This window comes from Falco peregrinus, chromosome 3, assembly GCF_023634155.1.
Source record: "Falco peregrinus isolate bFalPer1 chromosome 3, bFalPer1.pri, whole genome shotgun sequence".
NCBI lineage: Eukaryota > Metazoa > Chordata > Aves > Falconiformes > Falconidae > Falco > Falco peregrinus.
The window spans coordinates 68,823,266-68,846,103 of record NC_073723.1 but is presented as its reverse complement, the minus strand read 5'-3'; the positions used below and the strand labels follow the sequence as shown (position 1 = coordinate 68,846,103).

Sequence of the window (22,838 nt, the reverse complement as noted above, 5' to 3'; positions counted from 1 at the left end):
GTCACAATGTGGTGCACTTCTTTTTTTTTGTGTGTGTAGTCAGAGATCCTGTTTATAATTGGGGGATGTTATAACAATTAGACTTTTGGACTCCCTGGTTAACTTTAGCCTTCTGATAGTAAGGGAAAAAGGAACAACTAAAAGGAACAATTAAAAAATGTTGATCTTTTCTGAGGGGAGAGGAAGACATACCAAAGAAATAGGGTTGTGTGTAATAATAAAATACCCCCCCCACCCAAACAAAAACCCCCAAACCTCCCACACACACCAACCCCCCCCCCCCCCCCCAAAACCCCAAACCAAAACACCCCACCCCCCACCTTAATAATTCTGTCAAAAAAATGAAAGTGAGCTTTGGTAAACTATTTATAAAATTAACAAATCCATAACGTAAAAACTTGATTCAAATCAAGGAATAATGCTTGTCAGTTTAAATGCTGCGATATCCTTTTCAGGGAGGACTGACAGTTATCCCTGTACCCTGTTGTGTAAGATTGAGTTACCTCAATGTGGGGGTGTGTGTGGGTATCTCATAATTTATTTCATGTGTTATGTGCTGAGCTTGACTTCTGGGGGGTGGGCAGTGATGGAGGCACTGGTGGCATGAAACAGAAATATTGAATGTGAAATTTACTCCTGCATCCTTGCTTAAGTCTTTTAGGTGCAATTCAGATTTTTATACTCAAATATACCAAATTTTTTTTAGCTGCTGCTTCTACTGTGGATCACAGAATCAAAGTCCTGCACTACAACTTAAATTTTCTATAATGTGCTTGATACCTAGCTTTTGTCAAGGTTCCTTATTGGAGAGTGGAAGGAAACTAAAGACATGGAGAGAAGCAGGGAGCATCTTTACAGTGTACTTGGGCTTAGTTTCATTTGTAGTAATGTTATATATTATTAATATCTTCAGGTGACGTTGCAAATGGATATTTGAGGCTCACAGTCGTAAGTTTCAAGGATAATACGAAGCACTTGCCTCTTATTGGGACACTTGGCTTATCCTGGGAAACAGATGTATTTAAAGGCAATGTAAAGGTCAGTCAAAATATTGTTTCCAGAAATGCTTATCTCAAAATAGGATTATATTTATGCATCCTAAATATACTAATTTAAATGTTTTTGTTGCAAATATGATGTGAATTATTAGAAAAAAAAGTTGTGTCCTTTCTGTCTTAGAGTCTAAATTGCATGATAGAGCCATTATGCATGTGTGATGACTCTAGTGCTTTCTACTTAGCAAAGATGCTGTGACAAACCAGCAGTGTTTGGAAATGCTGGGCAAAAAATTTGGTGCAGATGTGCTGTTTGTGGGGGTTTGTGATTTTGTATTTTCTACAGACAGTAAGTCTTGAACTCCTGGGGAAATACTGTGCAGTTTTGTTGTAGCATATGTGTGCAATGAAAGTTAGAAACTCTTGGAGAATATTAAAATGCCAATGGGTACAGGCAGTAATTACAGTCTGCATTCATGCAATCAGCACCTAGCTTGAGTCATATACATGGGTCAGCTGGATTAACTGTGTTTTAGAGGAATTCTCACTTGTTCTCTTATATAAAACTCCTAAAATAATTATTTTAAAGAAAGTTTGAGAGTGGTTCTGTAGATTTTGCAATAGGGTGAAGGCACATATTTTTAAATGTACATCAGCTACATGAATATTTCAGAGGTACCAAAAATTCTGATAAATGTAACTTAAGCACTACTGAAAAATGATCTGGTTCAACACTTGATTTCAATTTTGGCACTTACTTTGGAAAAAATAAATAATGAAACTAGTTTTTTCTGCTAATCCTGCATAAGTGTGGAGTGGAATACAGAGTGGTAACGTACTGTTTTGCTCATAGACATTCATGTACTTGTTGTATAGTTTACACTGTCAGTCAGCTTTCCTATGCAATGAGAAATATAAAATATATCTTAAAACTTAGTAATCTACTAGTTTCTTTTGGAAACATCAACTACGCTTGAGCTTGGATTATAGTTTCCATTCACAGCAATTTTTTTTCTTCAAATTCCTTGTTTGCATAGTGACAAGTTTGCTCATTGCCTTTTCTTTTTTTTGTACTAAGCTTTTTTGAGTTGGGTGTTTGTTTTCAAAAGAACAACAAATCCTTCCCCTATGTCTTTTAATAAAAGTATTATATGTTGGGTAATAAGGAATAAGAGCTAACAAGAAAATGTTTTTGAGGCAGTTGTTTGGTGTCTTTTATTAATTGCCATGAATGTTCCATTGAGAACCATAATGACTAATAGTTGCTTTTTTGAGGCTTCTGAAAAGTTTTAGACTTATATTGTGTATCCCATCAATTTTGTTAGAACTGTTTGCATGCTTAAAGTTAGTGGGATCTTAGCACATCATTACAGAATATGCTTCATTTGTGTGAAAAGCATACAATAGGAAGTAGGAAATCTTGCTGTTGAGTTAGGCAGCTATCAGAAAATTAAGACTCCAGGGAGACCTTATTGCAGCCTTTCCATATATAAAGGGGGTTTATAAGAAAGACTGAGGGATACTTTTTACCAAGGCCTGTAGTGACAAGACAAGGCACAACAGTTTCAAACTGAAAGAGGGTACATTTAAATTGGACATGAGGAAGAATTTTGGTTTTTTACCATGAGGGCGGTGAGGCACTGGAACATGTTGCCCAGAGAAGCTGTGGATGCCCCACCACTGGAAATGTTCAAGGTCAGGTTGGATGAAGCTGTGAGCAACCTAATCTAGTGGAAGGTAGGGATGGACTAGATGATCTTTAAAGGTCCCTTCCAGTCCAAACCAATCCATGATTCTGTATGATTTATGGCTGCTTGGCAGGATTTTTCTTCCATGAAAATAATCATGAGTAACAAATAAAAAATCCGGGAAATTAACTGTCAGAGGGAAGAGAGCTATGGCTGTAGTCTTTAGTTTAGCTCTGTCCTATGTGCTTACAGCATAAGTTATAGTGAATATTTGTTTCTAGGAAAAAATAAATAATGTCAATTATTTATTTATTTTTTTTAAACCCTTGTTTTGTGGTGAGAGATTGCACATGTCAACACATAGCTCTGGGTAGAATTCAATTTGGCTTTTAACATAAATCTCTCAAACTCTTAAAGCAAGTGAAGGCCAAATAAAATCAGCCACAGCAGTAGAACATGCCACTGCCTTGATTTTATTTGCATTTTGTCCAATACTCTAAGGGAAAAAAAACCCCCAAAACAACCCAAAACTTTTTTTTGGCACTTCTGGGTATTTTTTTAAAAAAAATTAATTGCTGAAGTACAGATAGTTAGAAGTACATGGGAACTGCACCCCAACACTCTAGGCCACCCTGCTTTACTTTTCATAATTCGGCTTTGATATGCAAAACGTCAAACCAGAAAATAGCAATTCTTTCTTGTTTCAAGTAAATTTATAGCTCATATGTTACTAAATGATAATCAGATTTGGTTTGAATTTTGTGTTTTCATCACAGACTACAGTAACAAACTTAGGAAAACTCTATGTATCACATTACCTCATGTTTGTGCCATCTGTTCTGCATTGTTTGGCAGAAGTACAGTAATAGTGAAAGAAATGTTAAAACAACAGAAGTACAACTATGTAGTGCAGTGAAATAAAGCATTTCAAATTATTTTTTTGGCATGAAATATGTGATGTTGGTTTGTTTATGCTTTTGGAGCATAGTGTACTCCTGGAAGTAATGCACATATACAGCATAATTAAGATAATATGATTCATTTAGTGATTCAGAACTCATGAGCATAGGTGACAGCTGATATTAATGACAACAAACAGCCCATATGCTTTTAAGGCTTGTATGAAACCACCAGTTTGCAAGTGCCCAAGAATTGGCATCCTAACTTTAGCATTATAAAATGATGTAATTGTGTAGTGTTCTAAAGAAATCTTTTCAGGAATTTTTAAAAGGAAGAATTATTTGGAAGGTAGAAAGATCTATTAATATTACCTTTTTGGAAACTGAAGCTTGCAGCCATTCAAAAAGTGCTGTACAACTTTCATTCACAGCTGGCATGTAAGGGTAACTGTTGTGTGTGCACACTGCCTTGAGGGTGGTCTTTTTGAATATCTTCGCAAACATTGCTGCTTTCATACAGGTTTAGCACTGGAGTTTAAACTTAACTTTCTCTCATATTGAAAGGACTATCATAATTTGAATGGTAAGGTCAGGAATAATAGAGAAACACAGCTGTAAAAGGCTTAAACTGAAGAAACAATGCCTGATTTAGATTGGTAGTGCTATGTTCTGTAGAACAGTGTTTGATGTCTGTAGGAAACCAGCTGTATTTGTTGTAAGTATTTGTTGCTTTGTAGTAGTCAGTGGAGCACTACCAATTGAATTTTGAGTTTTTAACCTTCATACCAAAAATGGCTCTCTGAACCCTTGATATTTCTCCTAAAATTAGGGACAGATCTACTTACTGTGCCATAGCATACAGAAGGAATCTGTTCTGCTTGTGTTTGTAGGACTGCTGTGTGATGGATGTTACTCTCTTGGATGAAATTGGAAAGCCCTTCTGGTGTTTCAGTGCCCCAGTCTGCATGGAACTGTCTTCCAAGGCATCCAGCCTTTTTGATTACATGGGTCATATCTATACCATAGACTATACAGATTCAGAGGGTAAAGTCTGTGTTGAATTGGTGTGGTTGGAAGAAACCAAGGAGTATTTTATAGTCAATTTGGTGCTTTATATAAGCACCAAAAAGGTAAATAACTGGTATGGAACAAATTACTGACTGACTTGGGTCGCTGATTTCCTTGCTCTAAAAAAACCCCACCAACCAACACCTAAACCCCACACTAAACTTTTTGTGCTTAAATTTGATGCCAATGGGCAAGACTGTTTCTGCAAGTTTTTCAGTAACTAGTGCAATTGTATAATTTTTCTTTATTTGGCATTGGAGAGATTGAAGAGATGTTTTGATATAAATGAGAGTTTTTTCTTCTGTTGAACATCACATGGTTAGTCTGTTTCTGGTACTGTTATATTAAAATTATTTTTAGGAATCTCTTTCTTTATAGATACTACTTTACTGTGGTTAACAAATAGCCTCTTGTGGGAGCCATACTGTGAAGACATCTTACCTTATGCAAGCTACGTTGTTTTTGAGAACATTGACTTTTATGCCTAGTATTAAAACAGCATGTGTGCCGTTTCCTTCCAATTTGTTAATGTTATTGGTAAATAAAAGGTTTTGACAGGTTTTGTTAAATGCATAAATACTTCACTTAAATATATGCTAGTAGAGGATTTAAAAGGTAGATGGGGAAGTTGCAGACCTGAACAATATGGTAATTAAGGCATTTGCTGGAAAATATCATAATTTCTATTATGAAATTTGTTTAAACTCCTGTTTGTTCTGTTTTCCCATGTTCTAACCTTCTGTCTGATAGACCTATGAATAAGTGTCCCAATTACCAGCACAGCTGAGCTGGTGTAGTTCTGTTGTTTCGGAAACAATACATATCTGAGACTGTATATCTAACAATAAGTGTTCATATAAAAATTGAGTGTATGTCTCTGGTCTTCCAGGTTCCTTGAAGTAACTTTAGGACCAAATCTTCTACTCTCTCTATAAAAAAATATAATAAAATGACATGATATTGGGACACCGGTGTCATCACATAGCATGTTACAAACTACAGCAAATTTGTGTAGTTTCACATTACTCTTAAGAAAAAAGCACAACTATATTGTTGACTTCTGTGACTTTATTATGATAGTGATTTCCTTAAAAATAACTGCTCTCTGTTCTTTAAGTACATTAATTGATTAATGCAAGCAATGTTTATGTGTAAGCACTTGTGGTATAGTAAATACGGTAGGAGATCTGTGCTATAGCGATAGGGTTGTTTCTTAATGTAACTTTCAAAGATAATAAAGTCAAGGCTGATTCAGTTCTAGTTTAACTTGCATAACCTTACCTAATGAAGGAATGGAAACATTTCTGGGTTTGGTGGTTAGCCACTGTAACAAGCATGATCGGCTGCATTTTGTCTCCTTTTATATTCACTGCTGATGGTGACTGGGATCCCTTGAAGTAATATAAATGTTTTATCAAGTGGACTGGGTGTGATGAGTGCCAGAACAACAAGCGCTGAAATTTTTGCCGCACAGAAAAGCGGCCAGGCAAGATTATCTTTTGCTTGAAGTTAGACGTAAGTGGTGGCTCAGTCCCAAAGTTCTCTTAGTTGCCCTCACTGCTAAGCCTGTAAATGAAGATGTAGAATTATTCTGGCTGCCTTGATCCTTTGAGATGTGCAAGTATGTTCTTTGATCTGCTTTGAAGCTGCCAGTCAGTGGGCACTCAGCAGCCATAAAATTGTAGAAGTTCTGTCCCTGCTCATTCTAGCTGAATTTTTGCTGCATTTCCAATGTTGGTTGGTTGTACTTCCTTTTCTTTAAAAAGAAATTCCAATTTCTAAAGCATTTGACTGTTTTATACAATTGAATGTTTTATAGAAAGTTCTGGTGTCGCCATTAGAAATGAAACGAGAACATGCTGTCCCTACCCCCAGTACACCAATCTAGTAGCCTGGAAGTTTACTAACTCAATGAGGGAGAAGGTAAGTCTTTAGCAGCACTGTCAACCTAAGAAGTGATACAGTTTCCTCACGTTGTTGCTAACTTATTTCTGCTGTTCATGAAACAGGAATGTGTAAATGCAGCAGACCCAAACACACAGTGGTTCCGAGATCTTCAGAAGGGTCATAACTGTTGTAGAGCTGTTCTCGCACATCTTTGCTGAAGTAACAGGACCATAGTCTTGTCCTTTCTGAAGATACAAAGACTAAGGATTAATTTTTACCTCTTTAGATAGGCCTAAACCTGCTGTAGTATTATGCCATGTGTACACTGCTTTAATTTCAGTTTACAGTTGCTTTTAACTTGCACAGCAGGAGCAAATTCAGTAGTTACCACTTCTGTGATCAATCCTGGAAAGTTCTATGTGGCTTCACTCGGAACTTCCATTTCTTCAACTCCCATCTTCTTTTCTTTGTATAAGTGAGGATATACACTGAAACTCCACAAAGAAAAAGGCTGATAATAGGTACCTGCACTGGCCCTTTTCATGAAAGAAAATGTCATTTGTTCCAAAAAACTATGTGCTTTGATAGAATCTTCAGCTAATCCCTTTTCATGTACCTGGTGCAAAAGGTGGTAGGATGAGTTGCATGTCCCAATCTGTGATAAAAAATTCTTGCTCTATAGAAGACAATTGTGAAAACAAACAGAAAAATGGAGGCACCAGCTGAAATCTGACAACCAAAATACACAGCTAGTTGTGACACTAAGCCTTACATCACATTTTTCTTTTAGTGCCTTAGGATTTCTTACAGCTGCTTTTAATGATTTTGTTAGTGTTCCATACTGAAGACAGGACAATGTCTTTGTTGTAATTGCATCATTTATCCAAGCAGTAGGAAAATGTATCTGAGAGAGAGTATTAGCATTTATAAGTGGAAAAAAATACAGAAGTTAAACATTGTACTTTTATTTGTGTGTGCTTCAGGGACCGACTTATCCAAGTAAAGAGAGTAACCAACTCTTAACTTCTAAATGTGTAAGTACTCTGTAACAGATAGAACTCCAATATTTTTGAAAGGGTGATTAACCTGGTAGGCAAGCATAAAAACACTATTTATGTTTATCTTATTGCAAATAAGAGTGCTCATTTAACTTAATGAGTTTAAATTGCATTAAAAAGGAATCAGCATGAAAGTGATTTAATGAAAGGGTTTTTATAAGATTATTGCAACAGCAGAGGAATCATCTTTTTAATGGAACTACATCTAAATTTAATCTTGTCGTTTGTCATCATTTTAACAGATGTTTGCTGTGTTCCTGAATGCTTCCCTAGTCTGTTACTGATTTTTTTTTTTTTTGAAAGAGGTACTTGTAAATGGAAAATGTCTTCAATGAACAACTCATTAATATTGTTGGGCACTTAATGTAATCTTCCATTGATACAAGCTTCTGTGTTTATAATCTGAACAATTGTCTTTAACACTGCTACTCTGGAATCATTCCTCTTTACTGCGGTTGGCTTACTTCAGTGGGAAACTAATAGCAGCTATGCATTTCTGAAGTCTTTGTGGTGTAAGCTAGTAATCACAGTTGGTTGTTTTTTTTCAAACTGGCCTTTTAGTTGTTTTGGCTTTTCTTCCCATTTTCTTGTAATTGCTATTAAAGAACCAGTTCTGCTTTCCTAAAACACTTCTGTTCCATTGTGCTTTTGACACGTGACTGAATACAGAATGCAGTTGTGTGATGGATAGCCTCATCAAAATTTTATTTTATTTTTCCCCTGCCTGGTGCCTCTCTCCCTATTTAGCGGTCATGTTTTGATTTGCATTCATCCATTAGATATTTAGGTATGGTCTTTATTTCATTGAAACTGTTCTCATTGTCATATACTTGCTTCTTGAGAATAGGATGGCTTCCCCACCCCCCCAGCTATATGTCTAACTGATGCTTGTGATTGAGTACTTGAGAACGATATATGTATAGTAATAAGGATACAGTGAGCTGAAATGGATTAATACTGTTTCAGATTAAGAATCTAGACAAGTGATCAAGTTGTATATCTTAGTGAGTGACTGTCTAGCAACAAAAAATGTTTGTTTTTATTTAAACAAAATAACCTTTTTTTTGTTTAAATAAAACAAAAACTTGTATTTACGAGGTGTTCCAACACATTCAAACAGTTGGAAGGAAGTTTAGGTAAAAGCATTTGTTCTTCTGCCTATCTGGCATACTACTACATGCACTTACTTGCTAAGGTGTGATAACCGAATCTCAGTGTAAATGTAAGTGCATTAGAAACTGTACAGATAAAACAGTGTTTTGAGAAATTAAAATAAGTAGTTGATGGGTTTCAATTTCTGTTTGTAGTGGCTTGGAAGGACATTAATATAAAAAGTTAAATCCTGTCACTGTTTCCTGTCTCATCCTTCCACTATAAATCAGAATGGGAAGCAGTGGCAACAAGGGTAACTAGTGAGTTTTGTGTGGTGAGGAAAGATTTAGTGTACTGAATGTCAAAGCATTGCTTATTCTGTTCTTAGTTCAAATTTTAAACCGTTTAGGAGCCTTTCTCATGCTGTGCCTCTTCTGAAGTATTTGTGGAAAAAGGAGTAATACTACTTTGTATTAATGCTATTACAGTTGTAGAAGTATAATAAAGTTGAATACTGTAAGGCTTTTAAACACACTGAAGAAGAGTAAAATGGGAGTTATTCTTTCTAGGTTTAAGCTGTTTATCTCCTTTTGAAGGGAAATGTACTTACAAGTCAGATACTGATCACGTATTAGTAGGTAGAATTACTTTTGTTCTGCATACAGGCAACTTGTAATGCACGTTACATTTTTTTTTAATCTCCTGAATCAGACGTGCACAAAGTTAAAGTCAGCTGTCTTGATGAAATCTTATCCGAAAAATGTGTAATAGCTAGGTAATGTCCTGTTTATTCACTGAAAAACCGTAGATCAGTTTATTCTGCAGGGATGGGAAAGTATTTAACTATTAAACACAAAAACACCACCACTAAACCCCTCAAGCTAAGGCAAATGCTTTAGCTTATCAGAGTTCAGTATCATCAATACTTCTGCGCCGAAGATAAACCCCACATTTTTACAAATATGCTGAAATAAACCTCTTGATGTTCAGAAAAATCTGGAAATGAGTAAAGATAAAGAAAAATACATATTTTGAAATATACTGAAAACTCAATGTTTGGAAAAATCTGAAAATAATGAATAAAGTCAGTATTCTTATTTGTGATTATTAGCAGTTCTTTGTTCATTATTATCTCGTTTGTTTTATAACTTTGATTTATAACTTCCCTTTTTTTTCTGTTAGAATGTGCAGAGAGGTGTCTGTGTATATGTAGGGAAAACATTTAACAAAAACCTTGAGAGAGGTAAGGTACTCTGAAACTAAATAATTCTATTCCGAATTTGCTACCTGTATGATATGGTAAGTAAAAGGATGTTTTTGAAGGAAAAAAGCCCCCATCATAGTAATTATGCTAAATGTTCACCATGTTTTGTTCTAATTTTTACACACATATAAGTATCTTAAAATTTCAGTTTTAATTCTGTTGTAGAGTAGATATGTAAGACTGAAATATTTGTGCATGAGGAAAGACAGAACTTTGTAATGTTAATGTTACTCTATTGTAACTGTCTGAAAAGACATTTAATGAATAAGTAATGGCATAATACAATTAGCTGTTCTTGATTTCAAGTTTTGCATCTGCTTTTACATATTGTAGGACTTACGGTAAATGCTGAATTCGAAATACACTGTTTTTAGGAAGTAGTAGAAATGACTGACATCCTGCTTCTTTTTTTAATCTCAGCATTTCAGTTTTACAGCTTATATACATTCTTAAAAATCCTGTCACAAATGTACTTGCATGGACAAGCCATCAAGTCACTGAACATGATCTGTGTTTTGCTCTGGGACCACCAGTTATGTTTGAATCCTACCTCCTGTTGTGTCTTAAGCAGGTGATATTCTAGTGTTAACAATCCATTTTCTGCTTCACTTCTCCCTCCATGGTATCCTGAAGAAATCAATTATATACATATTTTTAAAGTCCCGAGCCCAATTAAAGATTTGCAACACTTTGCAGATTCATCTGATATGAAATGATTGGTTCAGCTAATTGGAAATTAGGCATGCGAGCAGTCTGAGACTGCTGGAAGTGAAGCTTGAGTTTGGAATAGTGTAACAAATCTCACAAGGTTGTGGGACTCGGGGGGGTGGGGGTGGGGGGGAGTGACAAAGTCATAGTTTCTGACAAATAAATTTATGTAAACAGACTTTCATATGTACAGAGCATGAACAGAAGGCAGTTATTTTGGCTTTCAATTTTCACTAGGTTTTGTATCTATGTAGGAATTTGTGGAGCACAAGTATTCATGCCCAGTTTCCTCAGTATTCTGGAAGGATCAAAGCTTAAATACTGGATTCCAGGTTTATGCAGCCGGAAACCTCTACATGTTGGTTGCTTTAGGATACTCTTCAGAATTGAAGTGCTAGTTAACCTGTCTGTTGTTGAACTGTATATGAAAAGCTTTGGGTTGCTTCATGCAGCTCTGTTCCATTAAAAACCAGCCTACAACAGCAGGTTCTTTCTCAAAAACAAGAATTGAGAAATTTATCCATTACTCGTGAGTGCCTTCATACGTTACCTCATTCTCAATAGCCAGCAAACAAAACTGGAAAAAACTCAGTGCCACAAAGTTTATTGCGTTTGAGAGAGGCTTTTTTTTCCTTGCAGCTCCCCACAATGACTGCAAGTACAGCATGATCTTTACTGTACTAGGGGCCTTCCATTTAAGTTGTGAAATACACTTACATGTGGAATTTTAATGTGCTGTCACTGAGCACTTTGAGATGCTTCTGCAGTGCCTTGTTCCCTCATTCTGCACCTGCAGTGATTTTGTGGAAATTGTGTATAGTAATGTTTCAGTGCAAAGAGAAAGATTCTGCAAATGCTGAAGTCCAGAGAGAGGCCCATCTGCAAGTCAGACTGCACATCCATATTTGTGTTCCATGGGACATTTATTCCAGGATTTGTTAAAATTGGAGTTTCAGTCAGTGCTTTAGCTCAGTTCTTTGTTTATTCCTAGTAATTCAGTAAGGATTTTCAGTCTATATGTCCTTTATAAAGTCATATCTCTCTGAGAGCTGAAATACATTATTTAGCAGTGAAACTGGGCAGAATTACATTCAGTAAGAGGAAGAAGATTAAGTTTTCTGATTTGTGTTGACAGTTTTGCTTTGCATATTAAAAGTCTGATTTAAGCAAATGACTTTTTTCCAACTAATACTTGGGTCTTAGCACAAAACCAGTCTTGATTGTTGCCTTTTTTTTTTTTATTTTGCCAGAATTTATGTACAAACTAATTCTGGGACATTAGCAGACTGCCCCAAACATATGACTGCCTGATCCAACTGAAAATAATGCACACCATTTGACTATTGTAGTAGCTGCTTGTTTCTCTGAGATTCTTCTCTGAAAAAATAATTTCTTCCCTTTCAGAGATAAGAATAATGCAAGTTGATTTACCCTTTTAGTCCTTCATTAATAATTTTTCCCAAGCTCTCATGAAATTATGTTCTCATAGTGTAGACATACTTACATAGGTAGAGAGTACATGCATGTCTGTGTGTGAAAACTTACTTACTCCAAATAATCATAATACACTTTCTAGCTGTGAATAATTTGTTGCCTTCTCTAAGTCAGCAATTTAAATCATTTTTCAAGGACTGAGGTTTTGGAAAGTTGTATTTCAAGACCCAGAGATGATTTTAAGACACTGGATGTTTCAGTCTCTCTTCAATCTCCCCATCTTCCTTTAATCCCTCCTCCCAGTTCTCTCTGGCACTCTCATTCTTGTGTTCTCTCTGTCTCTCACTCCCTCTGTATCCCCTGTGTGCGCTCTCCTGGTCTCCCCTGTGCACCTGCATGCTCTCTTGTGCTGCCTCTTGAGTGCATCTGCTCTCTTGGTTGGTCGTGTTTGTGTCTGTCTCTCGGCATATGCAACTTGTATCTTGAGCACTCTCGCGGGCTTTTCTCCCTTGCGTGCTTGTCTCCCTCAAGCTCTCTTCCTGTGATTTCTGTCTTGTGCACTTCTGTGCTCTTGCTTGTTTGCAAATTTCAGACAGGGCACTTTCTCATTTTACTCCATTTACTGATTTTTTTTTTTTCCTAGCCCTATAGAAGCACTCACCACCTTTTACTAACCTTGCTGTGCATTTGGTATTCCAGGCAGCTTCTGTGTGGAGCAATCTCATTTCTTTTTCTCACTCCAAAGTGATACATCTGAAGTAACACACACTAACTTGTGCACAGTCTTGTTCATAGAGAATGGCCTATGACAGTTCACTTGGATTTTCACAACGGCTGCAGCTGATATCTGTGCAAGATCACCTGTTTGCATTCGTTTTTTTCCTACTATTAGGGCTCTGCTTCTCAAAGCACAAAAATAGTTGGTAGTCTGACTGTCTTTGTTACCTGTTCTCATTGAATGATTCTGTGTTGCATATGCTTACCTGCTGTCTCCTTTCCTCTGCTGCTCTATGTATTTCTTGTAAAGACGTTCATATGAGGAAGCAAAGAACTTCTTTACTACTAAGGGGTATAGAGGCGGCAACAACTGATAACTTACAGGCACTGGTCACTACCGCTGTTTGCCATGTAGCAGGTTAAGACTTGAACTGGAAAGCAGCACAGAATTCTGCTGTATTAAAGAAAAATGAATGCTCCCCTCTCTTGGTTTCCCCAATGTATGTCTGCCTTTCCCATGAAGGTAACCTAAGACTGTAGTAACAGGATTTCAACCCTATGTAACTTGCCAAGTTGCATAGAGGCAGGTGAGATAAATCTAAGGCCCTTGAGTCCATGAAATTTCTTGCAACAAGGCAGAACAAAGAGCTTGTCAAAGAGCCTCTCATGAGACAAGTCCCAAAAGAGAAGCAGAGTTTGGGTGGAAGCAGAAAGTCGATGTGGATGGCCCATGGAACCCATTGGTTTGTTGTAGTCCTTATGGAGAGGTGAATTTCTTTTATTTGCAAGATGTTTCTCAGAATGCAAAATGTACCCATGAGCAATTTACTGAGCAGCAATTTACTGAGTTTTGGACTAGACCTGTGATTTAATTGTTACTGATGATACCAGTCTCCTGTGCTGTGGACCACTGTTGAGGGCTCAGGAAATGCAACGTAAGGCTGATAAAACTGTAGCCAACAAATAGTAATCTTTGCCGTTTGTCCTTGGAAACTGCAGCAGGAGACTGCAAGAAAAGGTCACTGTATATGATGGCACATGCAAGGGTTGCAGCTGAAGGTTGAAAAAGGTTCTGTACTTTAGGCTTCAGACCTCTACCTCTTTTTCTTATTTTTTGTCCTGTTGCTTTTGTGTGTTACCTGTTTCTTCTCACACTACTTTACAACAGATAACTATCTCTGTTTTATCTTAATCCAAGTGATATCCAGAGGGGATCAGGGGAATGTCCTTTGTTCATTTATCTGCTGATGGTGTGCTCATGTGGTGACAACAATAAATCTTGATCTCTTCTCGCAGGTATGGAACAGAGTATCTTACAAAAGTGTGAGGCAATTCCTTATGCCCTTGATGAAAACAACAGTAGCTGTCAAGTGGTGTAAAGCAACCAAGAGACAGAAGATTTCAGTATAATATAACTTTGTAAAACAGCAAAGTTTATACAGAATATGTCACACTGCTAGCATCTGATAGCTGCTGGCAGAATTGGACAGGTTATAGAACAGGTTTCAGGCATTTGTAAGGAAAATGTGAACTGGAGCATGAATTTATGCTTGGTATGGTAGCTGCAATCTGGCAACAGGGACTTGCTGAACTTTCTAGCCATCTATTCTGTAAAGGACATAAATCATAAACCAGCACTTTTCCCTGCCACTTTCACTAATGCTTATTTTTGCATTAAACTCCCATAACTTTGTGATAGGCAATGAGAAAAGTCACACAGGCATGTGAGATTTGTCTCTGCTGTAGAATTTTCACGGTGTAAAACAGGGAGTGAGGGAAAAGAGAGGGTCCTTTTATGAAAACATTCAGCTTAAATTCTGTGGCGGCTTACTGATTCAGTAGAAGAAATCACATACTAATTGTTTAACCTTGAGGATGTTAGCATGTAAGGGTGTTTAATGAGTTAGTTTCAACTGAAAGGAATTTTGTAATTTGCACTGAAATTGGTTAATCTTGTTCATTAGGTTTTAAAAAAACTCCTGTTGATATTACAGGCAATGCTTTTCCTAGTTTGCATTTAAAGTGAATTTGAGGCTGTAGAAAGTGCTTCCTTTAGGCAGAGGTATTCTAAGTAGATCAAGAATGGTGTAGCGTGGATGGCACCTAAGGTTTATCAGCAACTTCACCCAAGGAATGTCACCTCTGGACATACACAAGTAGCTCAGCAGTCATGTCCTTTCAGCTTTGCTGCCTCTAGAGATATTACAGACGATGTAGCAAGTTAAGCATCATCATCATACAAGAATTACATCTTGCAGTAGCATAAGCCTGCAGTTTCACTGCAATCTTCAGTTAACTGTGGGAAGAAATAGGTTTTGACATGCAAGCAGTTTGTATCTGTTACCCTTTTCAGTTAGTTATGTGGCTGATCTTATCCTGCTACTTAGAAATAACTATAAGGGAGCATATCTTATCTGATGATGAAAGAAGGCTATGTTGAATTTCTTTGGTCAAATTTTAACCAGTGACTTGAAAAGTACTTTCTACTATAAACTCTCACTTTGAGTATCTATGTGTACATCTAGTTTGGTGCTTTGGGAATAAAATCACCACCTGTTTCTCCCATAGTCCCAGATTTTTTTCAGTGAGAATATTGGTAGAAGCAGATCTGCGGGAAAGGGTTTGATCTCAGCAGGATTTATGTGATAAGCATAGTTTTAAACATGTGAGCATACATTTCAAAAGTCTAAAGTTCTCTTAATGTATAATTTGCTTTTTGTATTCACATTTCCCTCATTGCCTTTATGAGAATGTGTATTCCTGTGCTCATCTGAAATTTTGTCTTTCCAGCATTACAGAAGCACTGTTCTTGTGTCGAAGCACCTGCAGTCATGTAATGTAATGGTAAAACACTTCTTGTAGTGGTTCCTAATCAGGTTACTGCGAGAAAGATACTTTTATAAGGTCTCTCTCAAAATCCCCAACTTCTTTCTGAGAAGTGAAGGTTGATGATTGGAAATAGGTGCTGAAAAGAACTCTAAAAGTTGCTGAACTGCTGGGCCAGTTCTTTTGGGTTATCTGAGCAAAGTGAAGTTCATGTTCTTTCCCTTTTCCCTCTTCCAGCCAATGTGTCTTGAAACTGCAGCGGTAGATCGGGGGATAGTCATGCAATTATCCTTTCGAAGTAACTGCTCTCCCTATGTGGTTATACTGATTAGCAATCTTTAGTTTGTAAGTCAGGGTTCATTTGATTATATGTGCTTCTTTATCACTGCCCTAGAGTCACTCATTTAAGAAGTAGTTACTGAGTGTGCAGTTCTAGTTCATACTCATTGTTGACCTTTGGGCTTCTGCACATTTTGTCTTGGATAATGTTTTTCCAGTAGCAGTCTAGCTGCCATCTAGCAGTTCCTGTCTCCTTGGTGAATTCTGTTGCAGGCCTCTTGTTTTCATTGTGCCTGGATCAATCTCAGTGTTTCTATAGTCTGCTGCATTCATTTCTGTAGTGTATATATAAAGTCACTTTGGGTGGAAGAGTCAGTGTGGTTTCAGCGTGAAATGTGCAAGTGGGGTCAGCATTGGACTTTGCTGCTAAGGCTTGCTTACAAAATGGGTTATATTTCACTTCCTCTTAGTTAATTTGTGTGGTTAAAACAAGAGATTGCTTTGAAATGTGTCTTATGCCAGCAGACCTTTGATCAATGAACCAAGAATCAACAGCTTGTATAAATTTTAAAGCTGTTTACTGTCCATGCTCTGGCAAAGGACTTATGTATTTGTCTTTGCTATGATAACAACGTTTTTGTCTAGTGCTCCCTTAGAGCTGCTCAGTTTTCCGCACATCATGAAGTTGGATAGATTCAGAAAATGTTCGCTTCACCTAAAAACCTCAAAAAGCAAAGTTTTTAGGGAGTAACCCGAAGTATTATTTTTATTATAGCATTTGGAGGATCTGGTAGTTGGTATTATGCCTTTGGCAGTGCAGCCTTTGACAATGTGGTTCCTTGGTGTAGATTTGTACATCTGCATGCAGGTTCAAAGAATAGTATAGCTATGGCAACACAGGGTTAATGTGTTCATATAGGACTGTGTGGATACATTTCTGGAACTGGAAAGCATAGTGTTAGCTTGGATATTCTTCTGAATTCTTCTGCATAACACACAAGAAAATGGTAAATGATATGATCTTTTTTTTTTTTAAAAAAAAGCAGCCCTAAGGCTGAAAAACTGTTAAGCATTCTGAGTTATTAGAAAGTCCCCCTCTTGATTATAAAAAAATAAACAATCTACAGGCTACACTGCTGCTGGAATTGATGTGCACATGTGAAGGTAGCCAAGAGCCAGTCTATGTGATGAGGTTAAATGAGACACAACTGTAATGTGACACAACTGTACAGTATTTCTTATACCTGATGGACAAGGGTAGTTCAGCTTGTGTTGAAGCCCAGTAATATGGCTGTTGTGGATGTTGTTTGCAGTAAGTAGATTCACTATAAGTAGTATGCGATGCCAGATTGACAGCTGTCACAGTGACATTGCAATGTCACAGTGACAGCTGAAAGAGAATTCTAGCAGGTAACAAGGAATAAATACTTTTCTGAGAGGGGAAACAAGATAGGTAATTGTAAACAGCAAACTTCTAATAAGGTGGAAACCAAGGATAATTATGGTGCTATGGAAAATGCTGTGGTTGCTGCACAGCTTATAAACTTTGTTGTTGTTGTTATTCTAATAATAAAACTATGGTAACTGTTTGGCTGCAGTGCTTCCAAAAAAAGGGCATGTTCAATGTTCTAGTGTTAGGGACTTGTTGCATGCTGTATATTACACTTAGTGTCGGAGGTTTTAATTGGGTGTTTGCATGACATGATTTGTTTCAAAAGTTTTCTGTCCTGTGTGTGAGAGTAATTTGTTTTAGCAGCTGCAAAGTGCACTTGAGTCTGCGGTGTACATTGATATGTAATTTTCTGTTTTCTTGCATGCTGATGGCATTTAAAGGCTTTGAATTTTTCAGAGCAATAGATGTTCCTTCTAGGGGAGATAATATGACATTCTTCTTGTAGACTCAGTTGGATCTCTTTCGTGCACCCTACTGGTTTTGGTATTATTTGAATAAATGGATAGATAGAAGCAATGCAGACTTCTGCGAACTCGTAATTATCTGTACTACCTGAGACATTGTAAACAATATTGTCTCAGAACCCACTGTCAGACACATGGGAATAAAGATAAACAAAGCCAACTGCCTTTGACCCACACGGAAAAGATGTATTTTCAGAGAACAAAAAATTGCATCGGAGATAGGGGGATGACTTGGTGGAAATACAATCATCTCTCCATCAAAATGACTGCTATAAAGGGGGTAATCTAATAATGTAATTCTCTTATGCAGTCTTTGTATTTCTTTAGTATGTGAATGCATAGTGTATCTTCCCCAGTGTCCTTTTCTCCGCCTGGCAAAAACTAGGGAGGGGAAGAGGAACAGCCTTCTTATTTTAGACTAATAATATATACCATTTCCACTTTTTGGAAGGCTTGATGTCTGTAAGTAGCCATGTTTAGTAATGTTTACTTCCAAGAGAATAGTGGACGTGCTGTTATCTCACACATTTGATACAGGTAATACTTCATTTTGCCCCTTGCCTGTGAACTGTCTCTGTTCTGGGACCCATGGGAGGAAAGCATTGCCTGGAGAGGAATGATGAAACCAGAGGTGAACGGAAGCTGATCTGAAGTAAATTCTTAAGAAGGCAGTAATGCGTGGTTATGGAAAGCAGGTGTTTCAAGGTGCTGATTGCTGCAGTATTTAAATCTGATCACTGTATCAAGTGGCCAGGCTCTGTTGTAGGCAAACTCTTCCTGAGTTACAGTGCTTCTGATACTGATGCCTTCAAGATATTCTGGTGTCCTCACATAATAGACTGTAAAACTTTAAAATAGGTAGCTTTGTGAAGAGTAGTTGGTGGTAGTGGTTGCCACTTTTCAAAATTTACCGTTTCCTGAAATGTCAAGACAAGTTTATTTTTCAGAATTCATTTTAATGTATTTCAACGCTTCCTTTTTGTTTTTGCAAAGTGTTTTACAATAAAATGGCTAAAACAATTGCTCCCTCACCCATCCAAAAAAAGAAAGCTTTTGTCAAGCGGGTACCTTTGAATACTTTCTGGCCATCCATATTTGATGGCTTTATATGCTACAGAATAGAAAAATACTTTGATATAAGTAGATCAGCTTAATTAAAGCTTTCAAATATTTCAGCTATTAAAAACTGCCCCAGTAAAATGAATTGATTCTAAGGAGTCTGACTTGGAGGGGAAAAAAATTATCTGTGATATCATCCATGTCTAGTACAATGTACATGACATCAACACAATTAATCTTTTCTTACAGTTTGTATTTGTTACCTTCTATTTGCATTGCCAATATTTCTCTCCAATTAAAATGAGTATTTTAGCAGAGTCAGGGAGTGAAGTCTTTAAATTGAGATAGATTCTCTTAGTGATGAATACCTTTTGGGGTATAATTGCAAGAGTGGTACACTGATAGAGGCCAGTAGCAGATGTATTCTGTTTGTTATTCTCATGTCATAATAGTTGAGATGAAAGAGTGAACTTGTGGAAATGCTCATGGATAGGAGTTTTATGTTTCAGTCCAGTTTTTTGTGTGAAGCCTTTTAGAATGCAAATGTATTAAAGTAACCACAATGATTAAAGATTGTACAAATTCTCTTTCTCTTTATGGCAATTACCTTTTCAGAATGACTTTCATTACTTTCACCTCAGCATTAATACTTTAGCTGAGGGATGTTTTATACTACATTTCCCAGAACACTTATGTAGCTGACATCTGAATATTCTCAAAATAAATCACAATCTGTCATTTTGATGCCAGATTGATGGCTTGTGGCTTTCTCATGTAGCAGGATTGATTATGACAATACAAAGTACCTTGTTGTACAAAACTGCATAATAAGGTATAAAACTGTGTATTATTTATTATTTCCATCTTGAGGCCTTATTTCATTAACTCTCTGACCTTTTCTGTCAGATGTTATTGTTTCAGTAGAATCTTTCTGTAGAATTGGAAGTTTGTTCTCAATATTAAATGTGTCCCTGGATTTTCTTATTACATGCAAATGGAGTAGTCTTCAGTATTTTCAGTAAGGATTGGGTTTTTTTTTTTTGCAGTTCTTTCAATTTCTGATGACATTACTCTGCTCGCTTATCCCACCAAGACCTACAGAAACTTTGGTGTTTTAACAAAACTCCTTGCTAAGAATCAGCAAGAAGTGAAGGTTTGCTTGAAGTTACCCCTTTAAAGGGCAAACAAATTAAAACAAAATTATTATAGTTTAGGAATCAATTCCTTCTAGTGCAAAACACAGTTTTAGTCTTAAAAACTGCTTTTCTAATTGTAGAAGTTATGCTTTCTGTAGCAGGTTCATTATTTATGCAACATGACTTTTCCCATCAATAATTCTTAGATTATGCTAATTAACAATATATAATTTACATGCAAAAGATGTAAGGTGGCACTGATAGATCATTACTTAGGGCGACGTAGATTATACTGATGAAGAGTACAAAAGAGTTTTCTGTCTCAGTGCATCAGGAAAATAAAATGCTAATCACTGTATTTTTGAGTTCATATACTGCACAAAGGTATTGATGTTACATGTGCTAAATTATCCTTCTGATTTAAATTATAGCAATGATCTGCTCCATTCATTGAATGAGTGCTTCAAATAGCTGCTTGTCTATGTTGTATTCTTCTCTTTGCAGCCACTTCTGGATGTGTTTGAAAGCCTTAAGCTGGACTTGAAGTTCATGGTTTGTGAAAAGTGACATGTGTTTATTGTGAACCTACAGAATGAAGAAAAATGCTATGTGGTCCTTGTGTTGTGCTGCTCTTCTCCCTGCTTGATTTCCCTCTCTTTTTTCATCCTTCTGTACATCTCCCTCCTGATAGTAATGTTTCCCAGTCTCATATCTCTTGGTATAACAGCTTGTCCCATCTTCCTTGGTTACTTTCTTGGATGCTAACAGGGATTTGCATCAGGACTGTTACAATTTCAGTTAAGAAATGTGAGAGCTAAAGGAAGGCTTTATTGTGTTTTTTGTTCCTTTTAGTTTGGTGTCAAATTTTCTGTCCCTTGTTTGGTGGTTCTCCCATCGTTTTTCCCAATTCCCTTCTCTGTTGTTATTCCAGCCCTGAAAGGGTGTTGATTTCCCATGACTTCATGAGGACTGTTTTTTTTCTGGTTTCAGACCTTTCACAGCCACTGGTTTTGCTGAACATTTGGAGTTAGTTTTTTCCTCATCTGTGTCCTCCCTCCACAATGTCCTCTCTTCCTCAAATTTTTCTGTGCTCTTGCTGCTTCAAAATTAAAATGTTTATAAATAACTGGACAAAATTTGACAAAACTGGAACATATCCCAGTCACGTATAGCTGTTCTGGGTTTTTTTTGGGTTAAGAAGTTGTGTATTTTACTCCTTTCCAGCCCTGCGTGTTTTAGAGCCACTTCTCTTTTTTTTTTTTTCTGTTTAAAGGCCTATCTGTGCTTGTGAATAGTCAGCTCTAAGGTCTTACCTGAAAAACATCTGATACATCTATTTGTAAGTGAAACAGTGTTGCAGGTGAGACCAGAGTTTCATCCCTCCTTTTTTCTGCCTGAGACTGTTATAGCAGATGCCTAGGTAAGATTTTTAAATCTAAGGCCAAATACATGAGGATACTTTTTGCCAGGCAGTCTTCTAAGAGGTCTTCTACTAAGAAGTGTCAGGTCCTGCCCTTGGGTCACAATAACCCCACACAGCACTACAGGCTTGAGGCAGAGTGCCTGGAAAGCTGCCTGGGGGGAAAGGACCTGGGGGTGGGGTTGGACAGCCGGCTGAACATGAGCCAGCAGTGTGCCCAGGGGGCCAAGAAGGCCAACAGCATCCTGGCTGGTATCTGAAACAGTGTGGCCAGCAGGACAAGGGCAGTGATTGTCCTCCTGTACTGGGCACTGGTGAGGCCCCACCTCGAATCCTGTGTTCAGTTCTGGGTCCCTCACTGCAAGAGGGACATTGAGGTGCCGGAGCGTGTCCAGAGAAGGGCAGCGAAGCTGGTGAAGGGTCTGGAGCACAAGTCTTCTGAGAAGCATCTGAGGGAACTGGGGTTGTTCAGCCTGAAGAGGAAGTGACTCAGGGTGGGGACCATATTGCTCTCTACAGCTACCTGAATGGAGGTTGTAGAAGGGTGGGGGTGAGTCTCTTCTCCCAGATAACAAGTGACAGCACAAGAGGAAAGGGCCTCAAGTTACACCACGGGAGGTTTAGACTGGATATTAGGAAAGATTTCACTGGAATGGTGGTGAAGCATTGGAGCAAGCTGCCCAAGGAGGTGGTGGAATCGCCGTCCCTGGACGTGTTTAAAAAACATGTGTATGTGGAGCTTAGGGACATGAGGATGGACTCGGGAGTCCTGGGTTAACAGCTAGACTTGGTGATGTCAAAGGTCTTTTCCAACCTAAATGATTCTATTATGTTGTTTTCTGTATCAGGTGAGGACATGTTTTAGAAGAGTTTATTTGAAACTTCTAAAGCTTAGAAATATTCTACATGCTCAGCGATATGCTGGCTGCTTAGACATGCATGTGTTTTTCTTCTGTGAACTTGACCAGTTGAGTTTCTCTTGGCTTTGCTTGGTTTTCTTTTTTTTTCCAGACTAAAATAAATTACAAGTGAAAGTGTTCTGAGTGACAATTAACTTGGGCTTGCCAGGATGCTGGAGATGTAGAGGTGATGGAAATGTACTATTTATATCCTTTGTTTATTCCAAAGTCTCAAAATGCAAATTTGTCACGAGCTCTCATGAGAGGTCAGTTGTGGAATCTCTTAGGGAGATATTTTCGAAATTATCAAAGCTGAATTTAAAGAATGGAAGTCAAAATAATAGCCTGCAGGATGTGTGTGTGTGGGTTGGTAAAAAAACTTTTTGTCTATATTGATCTACTAAGGTTTTAATCACAGGAATGTAGTATAACACTTTTTATAAGTTAAAAGAACTTAGAAAAAATCCTGGCCTTCTGAAATGAACCTCTACT

General features: G+C 37.3%; 1 protein-coding gene across 3 annotated transcripts in view; it reads left to right on the top strand.

Moving 5' to 3' along the window:
* Positions 1–9,221, top strand: part of FBXO15 (F-box protein 15) — a 30,103-nt gene extending 20,882 nt beyond the window's left edge. For all 3 annotated transcript variants that reach the window (XM_055798840.1, XM_055798838.1, XM_055798839.1), the window contains 2 exons: positions 914–1,038; positions 4,473–9,221. In XM_055798840.1, the coding sequence (XP_055654815.1) occupies positions 914–1,038; positions 4,473–4,742 (395 nt within the window). In that variant the 3' untranslated portion in view covers positions 4,743–9,221. The remainder of the gene's footprint in view (positions 1–913; positions 1,039–4,472) is intronic.
* The last annotated feature ends 13,617 nt before the right edge of the window (positions 9,222–22,838 follow it).